We start from the raw sequence: 16,476 nt of genomic DNA on the forward strand, positions 1-16,476 counted from the left end.
CACCGAAGTGTCAGCTGAGCGGCGTCACTGTGGGCACGGCCCCTTCTTGACAACAGTCACTGACTCTGCACTGCGCGCATCTCATCGAGCTGGTTACTCGTAAACAACATTGCATTGCCCGTCACCATCTCCTCGGAATCACGACTATAGACTTGTATCAGCACGGATCGACACGCATCGCAACTGTATCAACCTACACAGCAAGGGTTTGGCCACCGACGGTCAACAAGCTCGCCAAGATGGCCATGATCTCGGACCCAATGTAGGTATTCAATGGATCTTCTTCACCTACACTGCTGATGCTCCCAGATACGCGCTGCACGCCATCCGGCTGTCAGCTCTCCGAACAACGGATGACCCCGTGACGCCGCGTATTGTGACGCTGGACCCGGCGTTCGGGCTCAACCCCTACATCTCCGCGATGGGCCTGGGCGACATCGACAAGTGGCCGGAGATCCAGCGCGCTCTCGACTCTCCGCCGCCAGAACGTGCACCTCTGGCGTTCGACAGCGACGACGACGACGACGACTTCCCTGGCCCGTCGCGACCACGGCGGAACCGACGCGCACAGAGCGATACGGACAGGGAAGCTCTGCCGAGGAAAGGCGGTGCCCAGGGGCTCCGGTACACCCAGACCATTGTCGGCGCTGGGCGATCAGGTGGCGCAGGAATGCGTGTCTCGGGACGGAGAGCTGCTGAGGGGCGGGGTGCAGAGCTTGCTGCACGCCGCGCACTCGGCGGAAGATCAGTCGCGAGCCGCGCCCAGTCGTCGTCAGAGGCGATGCGGCCACCCATGCCGCCACTAAAGCCGCACGACCAGCCACCACAGCCGTTGATATCCACCGAGGATGTGTTCACATCATCACCGAGGGCTCGGGCAGACTCGGCACCGTCGCCTGCCCCCCTCGGCGTGAGCGCCTTGGATGGGGTAGCGGTGCCCGAGACGGTGATTAGTGATGAGGGAGAAGGTGACGTCGGGGGCGACGACATCTCCGAGCCGCTCAAGCCCCCATCGCTTTTAGGAGCCGCCGGTTACGACCAGGGGAGCTCTATGGGTGTCGCTGCTAGCGCGCTACCCAGCGACCTGGCGATGACGGCAGCCGATAGCGACCCGCTTACCGTGGAAATGGTCGATGAGGGCTCGGACGTCGGCAGCGCCGAGGTAATGGACGACGACGTGCCGGTTCCTGCGCCCCCAGTGCTGGCCGGTGGTGTTATAGGAGGTACACGACGGGCATCTCGCGATGTGCTCGCCCACCCGCACTACCGTGTCTCGACAATGGACGAGGACCGGCGCAGCTCGACGGACACGACGACGGACGAGAAGCTGGAATTCAAGCGGTTATCGGCATTCCCAGGTGCATCAGGCGGCTCGGCACTGACCTCGGCACTGAATCAACACGTCCCGCACCTTGTCTCGACAGGCGGTGGCGCTGCGCCGCCCAGCGGTGGAGCATCCGGCGTGGGTGGCAACCCCTTCGCCTCGCTGTACGCGTCCGTTGCTGCACCACCGACTGTGCCATCCATGTCGCTGTCGGTGTTCTTCCCGCACTCAGAGGACCCAAGCGAGCCCATCGAGATCAAGGTGCGCAAGGACGCAACAGTCGAGGAAGTCACTGGCCACGGGCTGTGGAAGTACTGGGACGAGGGGCGCGAGCCCAAGCTCGAGGAGGAGGAGGACATGTCGACTGTCGGGTGGGGGCTTCGCATTGTCGAGGACGACGGCGAGGTCGACGAGGACTTTCCGCCGCTGGATCGGGAGGGTCAGATCTCGCGGTTCGGCTACGCCGAGTTTGGTATCGTGCGCGCGACGGACTCTCAGAGTGAGTGCAACTAGCGAAACGTGGGCGCAAGCTGACTCCTCAGAAAAGCAGAACGCGGCTATGCAGCCGCTCATCCAGCGACGGCCATCGAGGATCATTTCTGCGCCGATGGCGAGTCGCCCCGTCGCCAAGGCGCAGCCAGCGGCTGCGGCTGCACAGGCACGCCCTCAGCCTATCGAGTACCTCGACGAGCCGCCACTGGCCAGCACGGCACGGACTGCTGGGCTCAGCTCATCCAACGCAACACCCGTGCTGCTGCGCGTCCAGGTCCGGGCCGGTGCCGACGTGCGCTTCACGACCACCATCAGCGTGTATGTTGGCATGATGGGACTGTAGTTTCGCTGACCTGCCCAGCCCATCGGATATGTACATTGCGGACCTTACAGAGGTGCTGGTCGAGCGGAAGCACCTCCAGCAGCCGTCTTCAGACTGGGTGCTCTGCCTCGCCGACCTCAGCTTTGCGCTCCCGCTCGACAAGACTGTCGCCAGCCTGGAGGGCAAGTCGGAGCTCGCGCTGGTGAAGAGACAGTTTGCTGCCGAGTACGGCCTGCGCGCGGCGGACAGAGTGGGTGGCGATCCCAACTCGAGCATGTTCAAGCGCGCGACCGAGCCAGCGAGCATCGCTGCGCGGTTGGCCATGCCGGGCGACTTTGCCGGCACGTACAAGGTGGGTCGGGCTCGAAGCCGTGTGTTGAGCCAGGACTAACCGCTGCAGAAATACCAGGTCCAGCGGAAGACTGGTATTGGCCGCCACGCGCGCATCCTCGCCATCGATGGCGACTACATCCACATCCTGCCATCCGAGAACCGCACCTTCTTCGACACGATGAAGACGACGTCGTTCCACATCACGCTCGTGGCGTCTGTCAAGCTGTCCGGCCGCGCCGGCGGGTTCAAGATCTACGTGTGGCGCGACGGCAACCAGAAGCGGTACGAGTTTGAGGCCGAGAACGGCAAGCAGGCGCAGGAGATTGTCGCCACGATCAAGGATCTGTGAGTGGGTGGTGAGGGGTGACGCTGACGGCAGGATGCGGATCTACCAGACGGAGCGGCGGGACCGCAACTCTGTCGGCCCGGGCGCTGTCACGACGCCGAAGGTGCGGTGAGGAGTGTTGTACGTGGTGTATGCGGTGTATGCATTGTTCACGAGGGCGTGTGCGAGGGGGAATCCACTTGCAACAGTGCCCTGTTGGGCAATCAACTTGACAGCGAGCGTGTGATGGAAGGGAGCGGTGTGCAAGATGTGGCACTCGTCGCGATAGACTCTTGGCCGCTCACTCTTACCCACGCAACAAGTCCTCACACCTACCACACAACAAGTCCTCACACCTACCACACAACAAGTCATCACACCTCTCACACAACAAGTCATCATAACTCCCACACAACGAGTCTTCTCACCTCCCACGACACGGACCCGCGCCCCACGGCAGTCAAACGCCACACAACTGACTTGCCAGCCTCGTCCGCACACCGTGGCACCCGCTCTCAACCGAGGTTTTGCAAGCTACCTAGGCTGCTCGCCATCCCGCACAGCCCCGCAGTGCCACATCCTCAGCGTACCGCCGCCGTGACGAGAGAGCGACACGGAGATAACGACCGGGGATCTGTGGGAACGCGGCTGAGGTTGTGAGAGACATATGAATTGCGGGATCGGCGGATCTGACTCGCCTAGGAGGGCACTGGCGCCAACAATGGCTCTAGCATAATGACATGTGACGGCAAACAGCGCTACTGAAGAGATTGTGCAGTCGTGCAGCGGAGAGGCGAGATAACGACGGGATGGGGCGCGCAGCGTGGCACCAAGACAATGCGCGCACGGGATTGAGTCGCCTCGAGCGGCACTGGCGCGTTGTGAGTTTGGCCCTGCCTACATGTGCCGCCAAGTCGACGACCCAGAAATCTTACGCGGCCCAGAAAAGTGTGCGCTAGCGACGAGAAAACTGGGTGGTGGGCAGGTGCATGTCGGGTGGGCAGAGGGCTAATGAACACGCAGCCCTCAACGCCTCGGCGATCATCCTCGGCGCCATGACGAAGGGAAACGGGGGAGGGTGGCGCAGCAAGGTTTTAATGGGACAAGGTTTTCCTTTTCGCGGAGACGCAGCGCGCAAGGTTAAACACGTTACGACGACAAGGTTCGGTGGGCAGAAATGAAAGTGCCACCTGAGGCCCAAGGTTTCCACCCGGCCCGTGGCGCTGTGGCGTCGAGAGTGGGCTGGGGGAGGGCTTGGGCCTTGTGTGTGTCTCATCTGTCCGTTTTCTACGGGCCAGCGCGTGAGTAAATTAAACCACGCATGCGACCAGCACTGCCCTTGGGGGTGGGCGCAGCTGCCAGTCCGCCTGTCTGACGTCCGCTTTCCACTGGCACTTTGGAACCTAGCCACACCCACACATGCACGAGGAAACGCGCCGCTAGTTGACGGGGAGCTGTGAGCGAGCGAGGAGTGTGAGAGTGACGAGAGGGCCTGTGTGAGTGAGTGAGAAGTGTGGGGATAGTAACGCCCGACCCGTTGCGAGTGCGAGGGAGTAAGAGAGCGGACGTGGGCGTGCGCGGTTGAGCCTCAGTGGTCATGTAAGAGTGAGTGGTAGGAAGAAAGTGGCCGGTTGGGAGGCAGGGGGCAAGCGTGTGGTGCGTGGCTGAGGCCACGCTGCCCGACACGGTTTGATGACCGCGCATCTCGAGGCAGCCACTTCACTTCCACAGCAGACGTCAGCCGCCACACGACCCCCCACGGCGACTTCACAAGCCCCAGCAACTAGCGGCCGTGTGTATCCCGAATGCGATCCACCTGTAGGGATTTATACGACTCCACAAAAGGTAATAGTTGTCATCGAGATGGTCGGGCGGTGTATCCCAACACCACCTTGCGGATACCGCACACGGGGATGGTTCTCATGCCGACACTGCGCCGCCAGCAGTTGCGAGCACCGGCCCGAACCCCGGCTATCCCAAAACAAAATAAATATTCACCTTCACGTTTTATCCCCTCTTGGATGTCAGGTCACAGTCGGGCTCGAACCGCCGTCCTAATCGTGACCCCGGACCTGGTGAAACAGTCGTAGCTTTCAACTGCCGACTGAGCCACCCGCCCCGCGCTAGAGAAGCGCGTTGGGATGCGGCTCGCTCCAGCCGTCATAAACACCCGGCTGCATCTATCATCAAGTGTGGCGACAACGCACCTTGCCATAATCAAAATCGAGCGAGCGGCCAAACAATGGAGCAAGCGGCCCAACAATACTTGCCCTATGGGCTGCAGGGCGGCCCGATACCAGCGTGCAGCACCGCACGCCTGCCCTCCACGCGAGTTTGCATCTTGCGCGTGTACGTCCGTGTCTGATTTAACAGTGTTGCACCTCAGCCTCCAGCTGCACGGGGATACGGTGCTGGTGACGAGTGTGCAGCGGCGAGCTTGGTTTCAGCGGGCCTGTCTCACCGCCTGTCTCGCGGCCCACATCTCACTTGCCTTATTGTCCAGCTCCGCCGGCACACTCCCCCTCATACTCCAGATTGAGGCAGCCTGCTCCGCTCTCGGCTGCAGAGTGTCGCAGCGTGCTCAGAGGAAACGCCCCTGTCGGCTCAGCCAGTGTCTCGCCCCTCGTCATCCTATGTCTTGCGCATCACATGCTCAGCACATGCTCCTCCCCTACTGCTGCAGAGTGTCGCAGATCTACTTGCAAGACAAACCCCAGTCGGCGCCGCGTCTCCGTCCTGCCTCGAGCCGGCCCCTCGCTCGCCGCACTGTCTCACCCCCTTGTTGTCTCCCTTGTTCCCAAGTGTCTCGCACATGCTCCGCCTCGTGCTGCAGATTGTCGAACCATGTGCCAAGACGAACGATGGCGTCGGAGCCGCGTCTCCGTCATCGCCTCGAGCCGAGGCCCCTCACTGCAGACTGTCTCATGCTGTCTCACCCCCTGTTCTCCAACTGTCTCCCCCTCTCCAATGTCTCTGCATCACATGCTCCACCTAGTACAACAACACTCTTGGCATCGCAAGGCTCTGGTCATCACATGCTCGCCAAAGTCTCAGTCCACAGATGGACAGTCGGCGTCGGCGCCGCCTCTGCCACGACCGCCTCCTTGTCTCACCCCCTCGTTCTCCAGAATGTCTTGTCCCACATGTAACGTTACGTCTTTCCACCAGTCTGCAGCACCGAACCACACGCTCCCCTCGCACCTCGAGGAGCTCAGTCCGATCGCTCAGAACAGACCACAACGTGCCCGTCAGCGCCACCAGCACGCGCTGGCATCGATCGCAGCGCCACCTCGCACAGAACTCCGCACGTGTGTCCGTGACCGTTAAAGAAGGCATCAACAACGAGGTCTATGAATACCCCCTGGCGCTGCGGATAAGTGTCTACATTGCCGCTGTTGCTATCACGTCCCGTCAGATGGTGCTCGGCACCTGCTCGCGATGGAATCGAGGCGCTAGAGTAGCAACGTCTGGCCAGCTAGCCCCAGCACGCACATGCGTCGATTGAGCCCACTGCCGCTACGTTCCGCACCACCTCTGACGCTACGTGCCGCGCGCCGGCGGCAGCTAGCGCCGACCCCAGATCTCGCCCGGCGCGGGCCTAGTCGAGGTCAATGGCGCTGTCAGTCTGCAGCATGCTCCGCGCCGTGGGGCTAGGATACATGCGGCTGGTCGTGGGGCGGACCGTCGCCGCCGTCGGCGCCGCCACGTCGCGGAGAAACACGTAGCATCGCCGTGCCGAGTTCGGCAGCGCTCCCCCCCAACCGCCGTCGGGTGTTTCACCAAAATATTGCATCTGCACGGCGAGGCACTATAGGCACGGCCGCTGCTGGCATCTCGGAGGCGGGAGCTCCCGTCCCGGTGCCGGCCGGGCTTACGCGATGGATATGCCTGATGCGGGGTGCGATCTGGCGCGTGCGTGGGCGCGTGCGGTGCGTGGGCAATGACGAGCGGCGAGAATATTCTCGGGGCTCGGCTCGGTGCAGCTTGCGATCGTCGAGGCGTTGACCGCGGGTGACGTCGCGCTCTACCTGTACTTCCTGAAGTCGAAATCTGTCCCCTGCGGCGGGTGGGCGCTGGCGTCAGCAGAGCCTGGGCGCAGACGCGACGCACATGAACGCGGGCGACACGACGGCCGGGTCGTCGGCCGTGAGGTGGTTTGTGACTTCGACTGCTGGGCCGGCGCCGCACCTGCTGGTCAGCTACTCTCCTTGCGGTGCGACGGCGGGAGAGGGCTAGGGGAATGCTGGGGGTGCAGGCACGCTGCGCAGGGCGCTGGAATGATTATCGCAGGAGAGGGGCCGAGGGGCAGGTACAAGCTGGGACGCTGATGCGACATTGCTAGGGGGCGGGAGGGTGGGGGAGGGGCTGTCGAGGGAGCTGGCCTGCTGCCACCCACAACCCCACCTACCTACCACGCCCACCACGACCGCCGCAGCTGCTCGCACATCACACCGCGTCCATTCCATCCCTGTCGACGCCGCGTGACAGCCAGCCGTGACGTGGACGCGGCGCCGACGACCAAGCCAGCCAGCACCGCCCCGCGCAATCTGCCCACCGCCCACACCCCCACGCCACGCCCACCACTCACTGGCGAAAGATGCGCTCGAGGGGGAAGCACTCGACGCGCGTCGTCGCCGTGCACTCGAACTGCGTGATGCTGAACAGGCGGCAGGGCGGCTGCTTTGCCGCGGCGCCGTGCTGCTCTGCCCAGCGCTGCGCGTCGGTTTTCGCCTCGGCGGGGCGCGGCTCGGCGGGTTTTGCGGCCATGGTCGTGTGCGGGGTGCTTCGCGTTGAGCCGTGTCTCCTCCCTCCGCGTCGATGTAGTGTCCGCTGTGCGCGCCGTTGATGTGGGGAATGATGGACGGGACGCGGGGCGACATTGAGCGGAGAGGCGTTGTCTTGCGGCTCGGCGTCACGGGATCAAACCAGACTACACCGGCGCCGACTGCCCAATTCAACATGCTTACTGCCCTTTGCATTCATTCATCAACGCAGCTCGTTCTGTCTGCATGCACGATTCTTTCTGCATGACTCACGCAGACGACGCCACGCAGTCGCCGCCTTCCGAGACAGACCCGTGCAACTGCTCGCCCGGTGGGCCAGTGCGCGCCAGTGCCGGCCGGTCCGCTCCGCCTTCCCTGCCAATCGAGACCCAGTGTTTCACAAGGCCAACAAGCGCGCGGCAACTCGCGCACCCTCTCCTCGCAATGTATCAAACTCTATTGCTCATCCGCCGCCGCTCCTCCCTGGCACCTCTTGGGCACGCACACAACTCCGGCGTCACGGCGACGGCGTCGTTCGCGCCGCGCATCTTGGTCTGAATGAATGACCCAGGACCTCGTCGGCGTTATTCTGGGTCGGTTGTGTCGGTCGTGGGAAGTGGATTGGATTCCAAGACGTGGGGAATGGTGCTCTGGAACGCGCGGGTGTGGCGAGGAGCGCGAGCAGTAGCCGGCGCCCGGCGCCACGCGCAGTGCTGAGCTGCGGTGCGCTGCTGTAAGCAAAGCTTTTCGAGAGCATCGCGGCCTTGCCGACGCCTGCCGGCGTCACGTCGTCCTACCGAGGCTGCAGTAGGCTGCTGTACACGGCACTGTCCATCCGTGACGTGTACACCCGCGCGTGGTGTCCTCTTCGTCCGCTGCACCCGCCGCCTGTCTCACACCTTAATAACCCTCGTGGCCGTAATAGCCAACCTAGTCGGCGTAGTATATGCCTATACCACGCGGCGCCGAGATCGCATTAATCCCAGAATGCACTTTGGGTTTACCGGTACCAGCTTTTACGTGGCCGTAAGCCGGTGTACGTAAAGGCGGGGGTGTGCTGGCTCCTGGGTGAGCCGTCCCGCCGCGGCCCGACGCGTGGCGTGCCCTTGCTGCGGCGTGGGCCGGTGGGCCAGCGACCACACGTCGAGCTGCATAGCTACATGACTGCTGCGGCCCTCGCGGCTATTGCTCCCCCTGGTCGAGGTACCGGGTCGCGGGTGGAGGCCAGCGCAGCGCCAGGCCAGGCCAGGGGTGTGCGATACGAACGCAACGCGCCGTTACATCTCTGCCCATGTACATGCGCCCGCCAGGGTCGCGCGCGCGGCGGGGAGTAATCCGCCGAGGGGCAGGGCCGAGGCGCGGAGACGGAGCTGTCCTGTCGGCGGCGGCGAGTCGAGTCCAGACGCTCGGCGGCGGCGTCTGTGCGGTAGTGCGTCCGTGCGTTGGTCTGCAGGGCCGGGCCCAGCCCAAGCCCACGCCCACGCCCACACGCCGACATGATCTCTCTAGGGGGAGCTAAGCATGCACTGAGGGTTACGTGTCGCCCAGCCGCCCGGCCAACGCGTCTGTCCGTGCTCGCTGGACGCGTCCCCACGGCCCACACGTCGCCCCCTACCCCCCTCATACCTCCCCCCGGTGCGTGTTCCTCGCTGCGTAGCCGCCCGCCGTACCGCTGTCATGCTAGCAACGAGCCACGAGCACCGATCCGCGATCCGTCGGTAGGGACGGCGGCCGGGCCCAGGTTGGGATCACGGGAGCTGCGGGACTTGGCATCCTCCGAGGCCCCTGTCGCTCTCGCTGCTGCAATGCTGCTGGCTACTCACTCGCGCGTGGCAGTCGAGTCGCGGACGCGCGGAGGAACGCTCTGTAACACCTCGAGACTGGGCGGTCGCCGTGCCGCTCGCCTCGCCTCGCCTCGCCTCGCCTCGCCTCGCCTCGCCGCCGCGCCGAGCTGAGACAACCTGGTTGGCGAGACACACTTGTTCGCGTCCGAGCTGGGCGACTACTTGATAGCTCGACGAGGCTGACTTTTTCCTGTCCTCTAGTTTTACTTTTACCCCCCCTTGCCTCCCTACCTCCTCACCACCTGCTCGCTTTCACTAGCCAGCACGGCCAGCACCAGCCAGCCTTCTCCCTACACCCACACCCCGGCCTAGCCGCGACGGCCTCGACGCGCCCCCACTGCCCACACGCACGCACACACCGCACCCTCCCTGCCCTTCAAGCATACGCCGCTGTCCCCTCTTGCACCAGCACCAAACACATTCAGTAGCCATCGTTTCACGCGAGACAGCCACCATCAAACCCCCGACTGGCCCCTACTCCAACCCCCAGCCAAACCAGACCAAACGACACTAAACCCAATCTGCTGGTTGAGATAGGATAGTCGGACCAGACGCCACATACCCTCGGACACTTCGGCGCCGCAGCCACCCGTGACAAACCCCACCACGCAAGCCGCTTCCATCTGCCACTCCCCAAACAAGTCGAGCGAGCGCAGTACTGTCCTGTCTCGGTCGAGAACGAGCGAGCCAGCGAGCTAGAAGAACCAGAAAAGGAACAAGGTATATCTACGGCGAAGAAGGGATTGTCGCGAACCTCGCCCCCTCCTCCCCAACCCCAACTCTCTCGACAGCCATTGTCTCGGTTGTCGACAAAACGCACGCTGCACAAGACCCATTGTGCTGTGTAAAGGACAAGAAAACTAGATAGCACTCGCACTGCTTGCTAGCTTCTGTACCAACTCGCTATTGTCCCCTCCTCGAGCTACATCAAGCGACGAACAGGCCGGTCCTCTTCGCCCACTTGCTCAACCCCCCTCCCTCCCTCCTCCTCCCACCTTCCTCCTCGCTCGTCTATTACCACACTCTACCCAGTTCTACATCACTGGAACCCACGAAACTACCACGCGCTTGACGACCAACCTGAACGACAACGGCACGGTCTACTCATCCACCCACGTTGCCACGCACGTCCCGCAAGATCCATCACGACTAGCACCCCACGCGTCGAGCTCCTCTCTCCTCATCGACTCTACGGCAACGACGCTTAATCTTTCCTAGATTCCATTATCCAAACCCGTCCCATTTGAGAATCGACAAGGACCCTTCCCTGAAGACTTGCCCCTGCGCCCCTCGTCCTTCCTACGCCCCCCCTAGCCCTTCCCTTTCACACCCGCGGGATCAAAATCAAATCTCCGAGTGCCCGTGCCCTGCGCCCTCTTCGGCCAAAACCAGAAACGACAAAAAATCTCCCTTTTAGCGGAAAACCGTCCTTTTGGGCGCAACGTTTCCCTGAATCCGGCAACCCTGAAAGGAAAGTAGCTTCCCGCGAGTCATCCAAGCCAAGCCGCGAGCCGCCCCGCAAGACGCCATCCATCCATCACCGAGAACGGCCGCCTTCCTAGACGCAGCCGCGACGCCACTGCTAATCACTTTGGCCAGCTCCCCTATCAACCTTGACATTCTCATCCTCCCACTTTCCTCAGAGACGACACAGACACGGTCAGGTCGCGTCAACCAACGACGCCCCCTCCGACGCCGCCGCCGCGCCCTGCCACGCCACGCCGCCGCCGCCCCGCCACCCATCCGCGACGCCACCTTGCTTGATCCGGCTCAAACCCGCCGACTTACCCCCGACTGGCCAAGTCCTCGTTTTATAACCTACCTAACCAGGCCTTGAGAGAGGAAAGCTTTACTCCAAGTCAGTCACACACACCCTTCCTTGCCTTCCTTTGTTGCTTGTATCACTCACACACTCTTCTCTCTACAGTCTACGCAACTGGCTTGTGATTGCGACTCTACTCTCTACAACAACAACACACACGGCGACACACACGCGCCATTGCCCCAGTGCCACCGATCTTGCCCAAAGACGCCACCTCATACCCGTGCCACCATGTCGTCGACCCCTCGCGTCTCCAGCCGCAAGACTTCAGTCCCGTGCACTCCCCTCCCAATTGCTCCCCCCACCCACAACTCGCCCCGTCGCTCCCACCGTGCACGCCACATGCACCTCCACGAGCCCTCAGCATCGGGTTTGTTCACAGTCTCCGAGGCCGACGAGGACGAGTTTGGCCCCATCGCTGGCCCCAGCTCGCGCCACCGCGCCTCGTGGCAGTCTGATCTCTACTGCCCTTCGTCACCCGCAATGTTGAGCTCGGACACGCACGACTCGCGCGAGGTTACTACCCCGTTTGAGGAGAACGACGACCCCTTCCTGCTCGACGGCACGATCCACGGCCAGTTTGACTCTGCAGAGGACAACACCCACATGTCACTCGGCAAGCCATTGTTCACCTCGCGCTCGCCCTTCCGTGAGGGTCGTCGCCCACCACCACTCGACCTCGACTCGTTCCTTGGTCACTCGCGTTCGCCGGCCGGACGCTCCCCCCGCTCTGCCACGACCCCTTCGACCGCTCGCCCTCTGCGCGTGTCGTCGGGTCTGGCCTCGCCTCTGCCTCGCACGTCCTCCATGGCTGCATGTGGCCTCCTCCCCGCCCTCCCCATCCTCACCGACGAGCAGTGGGAGGCCGCGCGCGACGGCATGCCCTCGCCCGTCACCCCCACTACCCCCCTTACGCCCACGACTCCCAGCGACCCGTCGTCAGGTGTCAACCTCGTCTCTGCGCTGCGTGAGCTCCTCACGACCTGCGGCGAGTTCGACGCCGAGTTCTGCCATGAGACGGGCATGTTCCTCGACGCGCCCGAGTCGCCCGTCAAGGACTCTGACCGCTTTGCCGACGCTCCGTCGCCATCACCCCAGTTCCCTCGTCGCAAGGACTTCTACACGACGCCCGAGATGGTGCTCCCCGTCCGCGCCGTTCCCGGTGCTCCCTACGTCAAGGCGTCGCGTGCGCAGCGTCCCGCTCCCCGTTTCTCAGCGGGAAGTCACACGTTCCTGCAGAACCTTTCGTCGTCGGCAACGCCTGGGGTGTCGGCATCAAGCTCGATGCGATCGATGACGAGCGTGCCTGGGCTCAGCCCGTCGTCGTCAATGTCGTCGCTGAGGTCGTCCGACTCTGTCCAGAGCATCTCGTCGTCGGCGTCGTCGCTCTCGGGCTCTCCCGCTTCGTTCATCAGCATGAGCTCGGTCGACAAGTCGCCATCGCCTTCCCGCGTCGGCAAGGCGCCGCGCGTCTCGTCTCGCCGGAATCTTCCCATGCGCGCGAGCCTGCCTGCTATCTGGACGGATCTCTGAGTCAACCTTCATCACCACCACAATATTCGCGTTTCGCTCTGCTCGACCCTTAGACCGCGCATGGTCGTCATCATCCATTGCGCGCAGCATTCCTTCGCTTCGTTCTCGCATTCATCTGGTCCCTGTCAAGATTTGTGCTCGTTTCGGTTCTCTCTGTCTGGCGCCGGTCGCATAGTCTTTAGCATTACAATACCCTGTGTGTCGTGTTAGCTACACGCACGCATCCCTCCCTCCCCATTCAACATGTCCACGAAAATCCCACTAGCACGCCGGCTCTAATCCCTTCGCATAAGCCGCCAGGACACTCGCCACGCCACGCCCCGCCCCGCCGCGCCCCACCCCACGATTTGTACAGAGCTCGCTCTGCATGTACGAGATAGGATAGCAATGCATACCGTTGTTGAAGAGAGTCGGAGCAGGCGAGAGTCGAGGCGAGGCGAGGCGAGGCGAGAGTCGAACCTTGTGCCCTGTGTGCCGGCGATAGGTCCCTGCTAGCGTCGGAGTAGCGTCGGGGTCTGACCTTGTGCACAAAGTCAGTCACTCGCGCGAGTGACTGACAAGGAGCAGTCGCGGTCGCCGAAAGCTGCGACAGCGGCAGCGACAGGAACGGCTAGCGGCAAACGACTTGGAAACAATTCAGCGGTGCGTGAATGCGGCAGTCACCTCGAGCTCAACTCGAGGGGAGCAGGGCATGGCCGCTCGAGACCGCGGCACGGAGCAAATGCGAGTACGTGTGTGATTTTCGGGCGCCCCGGGGGAGGGGGGGGGGGGGAAGTGCGCGCCGCGTCGACCACACCGGTCAAGTAGCCAGCAAGCGACGCCGAGAACAGACATCGGCAGGCCGCACACCGGTCGCCGCGCACGCCGGCGCACGTCGCCGACGAGATCTGCGCTGCCCCGCTGCCCACCGCGTGCATGCCCACTGCCCACCGAGCACATGCTCGCTCTCCACAAGACAGTACGCCCACTCCTCGCACATACATGCACTCGCACACACCGGCCCCGCCCACCGAGCCGGCGTGACTCACCTGACTCCCCGGGCCGGCAATTGAGCTGCGTAACGTGAGAAGCGGACTAGCGCGATCAATCACTTCAATGGGTAATCGTATCGCTATCTCCTGGACGTCGTCGCGCGTGTGATTTGTAGAGTTGATTTTGATTTGATTCATGTCCCGCACCACGCCACAGGCGCGTCCGACGTGTCGCGTCTCGTTGCAGATCACGAGATGAATGATGCAGGAGCGCGCACACACCGGCGCCGTCAGCAGAGGGTCAGGCCGCCTCCGCCGCCGCCGCCGCCGCCGTCCCGCCGCCACCCTCGGCGCCACGACCTCAGTTTTCCATTCACCCCCAACCTGGTGGGAACGTCTGGAACGGAGCTCGGTCACGAGAACGGCCGGCCCCTTCAATACCACCTCCGGCCGGGGCCAAACTCATCCACGCCCACCCCCACCTCGTGCTCTCGCCAAGCCGCCCCGTGCCTCCACCCCCACATGCCGCTGTAACTGACGCCCGACGCCCGTACCTCCTCCCCCACATGCCTCCCACTCGTTCCTCTCCGCAACCCACTCGTTCCTGCACTCCACATGCCTCCAACGCCCCATGCCATGCATCGCGTCACTGCCACAAGCCATGCCACGCCTATCTCCTGTCCCGGTCGCGTCGGTCGTCTCGTCGGTCGTCGCGCCGATCGTCGCGCTCACGCCCGCCGTCACGGTCGCGACGATCCCTGTCGCGCCGGTCGCGCTCGTCACGGTCGCGCCCGTCGCGCCCATCTCGCCCATCTCGCCTGACGCCGTCGCGCTCGCGGTCCCGCTCCCGGTCGTCGCGCCGCCGCCCAGGGCTCCGGCTGCGCTCGCGGTCCCTCCGCTCGCCGCGGTCGCGCTCGTCGCGGCTGCCGTACCGATCCCGCCCGCTGTCACGGTCCCGTGGCCGGTCGTCGCGGTCGCGGCGGTCGCCACTTCCGCTGCCACTGACCCATGCGTCGCCGCGATCCCTGCGGCCGCTGTCACCACGCTCGCCGCCACGCGACGCATCCCGCCCTCCCCAGCCCGAGTCCTGCCCCCGGCGCTCAAAGCCCCCTCCACCTCCCGCACCTCCTCCACGCCCACCGCCACGGTCGCCGAACCGGCCCTCCTTGGGCCTCGACGTGCCCAACCCAAGCAGCTCGCTGTTCGCGTCCGTCGCCTTGAGACCCGAGATCGCGTTGACGTCGTTGACATCCGTGTTGGGACAGTCGATGCGAGCGTGGGGGCCGCCACCTGGATCGTCAGTATTGCACAGCGGATGCACATGAGCTCCTGCTCCCCACCACTCACAGTTCCAGCACCCAAACTCCACACCCTTGGCCGCACCCGGCCTGCCAAAGTTCTGGTGTGCTGTGCCCCAGCCGCCAGAACTTGTGTCCTGGTCCGTAAGGTGGGTGTACTTCGTGCGCGATGCCTGGCGTCAGCGTTGCCCCACCCCCACAACCCACCTTGCCAAAGTCGCGGACCTGCATGACCTTGGGCAGCATCTGCATGTCCACCTGCGACTCGGTCGCGGCCGTGTAGTCGCGGTTGAGCAGGTCGTCGTCCTGGTGGAAAGCACCCTTGTGGTAGTACTTTTGCAGGAAGCCCATCTCGCCCTTCTCGCGTGCGCGCGTGGCGTCGGCGTATGCCATGTCCTCGGCCATGCGCTGGTCCTCGGGCATGGCACGGCGCCGCTCGATCTCCTCGCGCTCGGCGTCGCGCTCCGCCTCGGCCTGCTTGTCTCGCACGAGGCGCGTGAGCTCGCGTGCTCGCCACTCCTCGAATTCGGCCTCGGGGTCGAGTCCGTCCGTGTCGTCCACGTTGGGGATAAGCTCGTTGGATACTTCCTCTGCGAGGGGTTAGCTTGATCCAACGGAGGTCGAAGAACAGCACTTCACGACCTCCACAGCTCTGCAATACCCACTCTCTTCGAGCTCCCTCCTGATCGTCTCGCCGGCCAGGTCCTTCGAGTCGAGCTTGCGCTGGACACGCTCCTCCTCCTCGCGCTGGGCCTTCTCCTCTGCCTCCTTCGCCTGCTGCTCCAAGCTGACCGTCTTGCGGGTGTTTCTGTCGTCAGCATGTACGCCAGCGCTGCTAACTCACTTGGACACAAAGACTGGCCGGATCGCAGGCTTGACCTCTTCTTCCGACTCCTCCTCACTGTCCGTCTCGTACTCGCTTGACTGCAGGGTTAGGTCAAAAACGAGAGTTGCCAACCCACCTCATCACCGCCAGGGAGCTTGGGCACAAACTTGGGCTTTGGCGCCTCCTCCTCGCTCTCCTCCTCTGACTCGTCCTCACTCTCCTCGCCGATGGCTGGGGTCAGCGCAGCCCACACACGCCACTCACCATGCTTGACGCCGCCGTCGCCGCCGACCTTGACGCTTCCGAGCTCCATCTTGATCATAGGCTTTCCCTCCTTGAGGACACGGCCCGCGCCGCCGGCGACGAGGCTCTCGTCCACCTTCGGCACAGTGCGCTTCGGGATGACAACATCCTCGTCGTCGTCCGACTCCGAGTCGCTCGCGACCGCACCAACGGGCTTGCCCTTGAAGTAGCGCACCTTCTGCGGCTTGACTGCCGGTCGTGGTGGTGCCGGCGCCATCTTGATGCTTGGGGCGGTTGCTGTTCAAGATGTGTAGTGGATCAGTCTCTGGCTGTATTGTTGGTGGACGCCGAGGAGATGGAAAGTGGTGGCGAAGCGGGAG

At 63.6% G+C, this 16,476-nt stretch overlaps 4 protein-coding genes across 4 annotated transcripts; 2 read left to right on the forward strand and 2 right to left on the reverse strand.

The window, feature by feature from the left end:
* Positions 1 to 239: 239 nt before the first annotated feature.
* On the forward strand, positions 240 to 2,929 carry AVO1 (Component of a membrane-bound complex containing the Tor2p kinase; the record flags this gene model as incomplete). The annotated part of the gene is made up of 6 exons (XM_069354845.1): positions 240 to 262; positions 310 to 1,823; positions 1,867 to 2,134; positions 2,178 to 2,490; positions 2,539 to 2,816; positions 2,851 to 2,929. 6 exons carry the CDS (start codon positions 240 to 242, stop codon positions 2,927 to 2,929), a joined length of 2,475 nt encoding a protein of 824 aa, XP_069206916.1.
* A 3,946-nt stretch (positions 2,930 to 6,875) lies between these two features.
* On the reverse strand, positions 6,876 to 7,634 carry Q8F55_006386 (uncharacterized protein; the record flags this gene model as incomplete). The annotated part of the gene is made up of 2 exons (XM_069354846.1): positions 7,385 to 7,634; positions 6,876 to 6,984 (listed from the first exon to the last, which is right to left on the reverse strand). Exons 1-2 carry the CDS (start codon positions 7,561 to 7,563, stop codon positions 6,876 to 6,878), a joined length of 288 nt encoding a protein of 95 aa, XP_069206917.1. The 5' UTR covers positions 7,564 to 7,634.
* Positions 7,635 to 11,567: 3,933 nt separating this feature from the next.
* On the forward strand, positions 11,568 to 12,758 carry Q8F55_006387 (uncharacterized protein; the record flags this gene model as incomplete). The annotated part of the gene is made up of 1 exon (XM_069354847.1): positions 11,568 to 12,758. One exon carries the CDS (start codon positions 11,568 to 11,570, stop codon positions 12,756 to 12,758), a length of 1,191 nt encoding a protein of 396 aa, XP_069206918.1.
* Positions 12,759 to 14,399: 1,641 nt separating this feature from the next.
* Q8F55_006388 (uncharacterized protein) lies at positions 14,400 to 16,373 on the reverse strand (the record flags this gene model as incomplete). The annotated part of the gene is made up of 6 exons (XM_069354848.1): positions 14,400 to 15,019; positions 15,077 to 15,200; positions 15,235 to 15,617; positions 15,693 to 15,835; positions 15,872 to 15,951; positions 15,990 to 16,373. The coding sequence occupies 6 exons, from the start codon at positions 16,371 to 16,373 to the stop codon at positions 14,400 to 14,402; spliced, it is 1,734 nt and encodes a 577-aa protein (XP_069206919.1).
* Positions 16,374 to 16,476: the final 103 nt, after the last annotated feature.

This window comes from Vanrija albida (assembly GCF_041260175.1).
Source record: "Vanrija albida strain AlHP1 chromosome Unknown contig_5, whole genome shotgun sequence".
NCBI lineage: Eukaryota > Fungi > Basidiomycota > Tremellomycetes > Trichosporonales > Trichosporonaceae > Vanrija > Vanrija albida.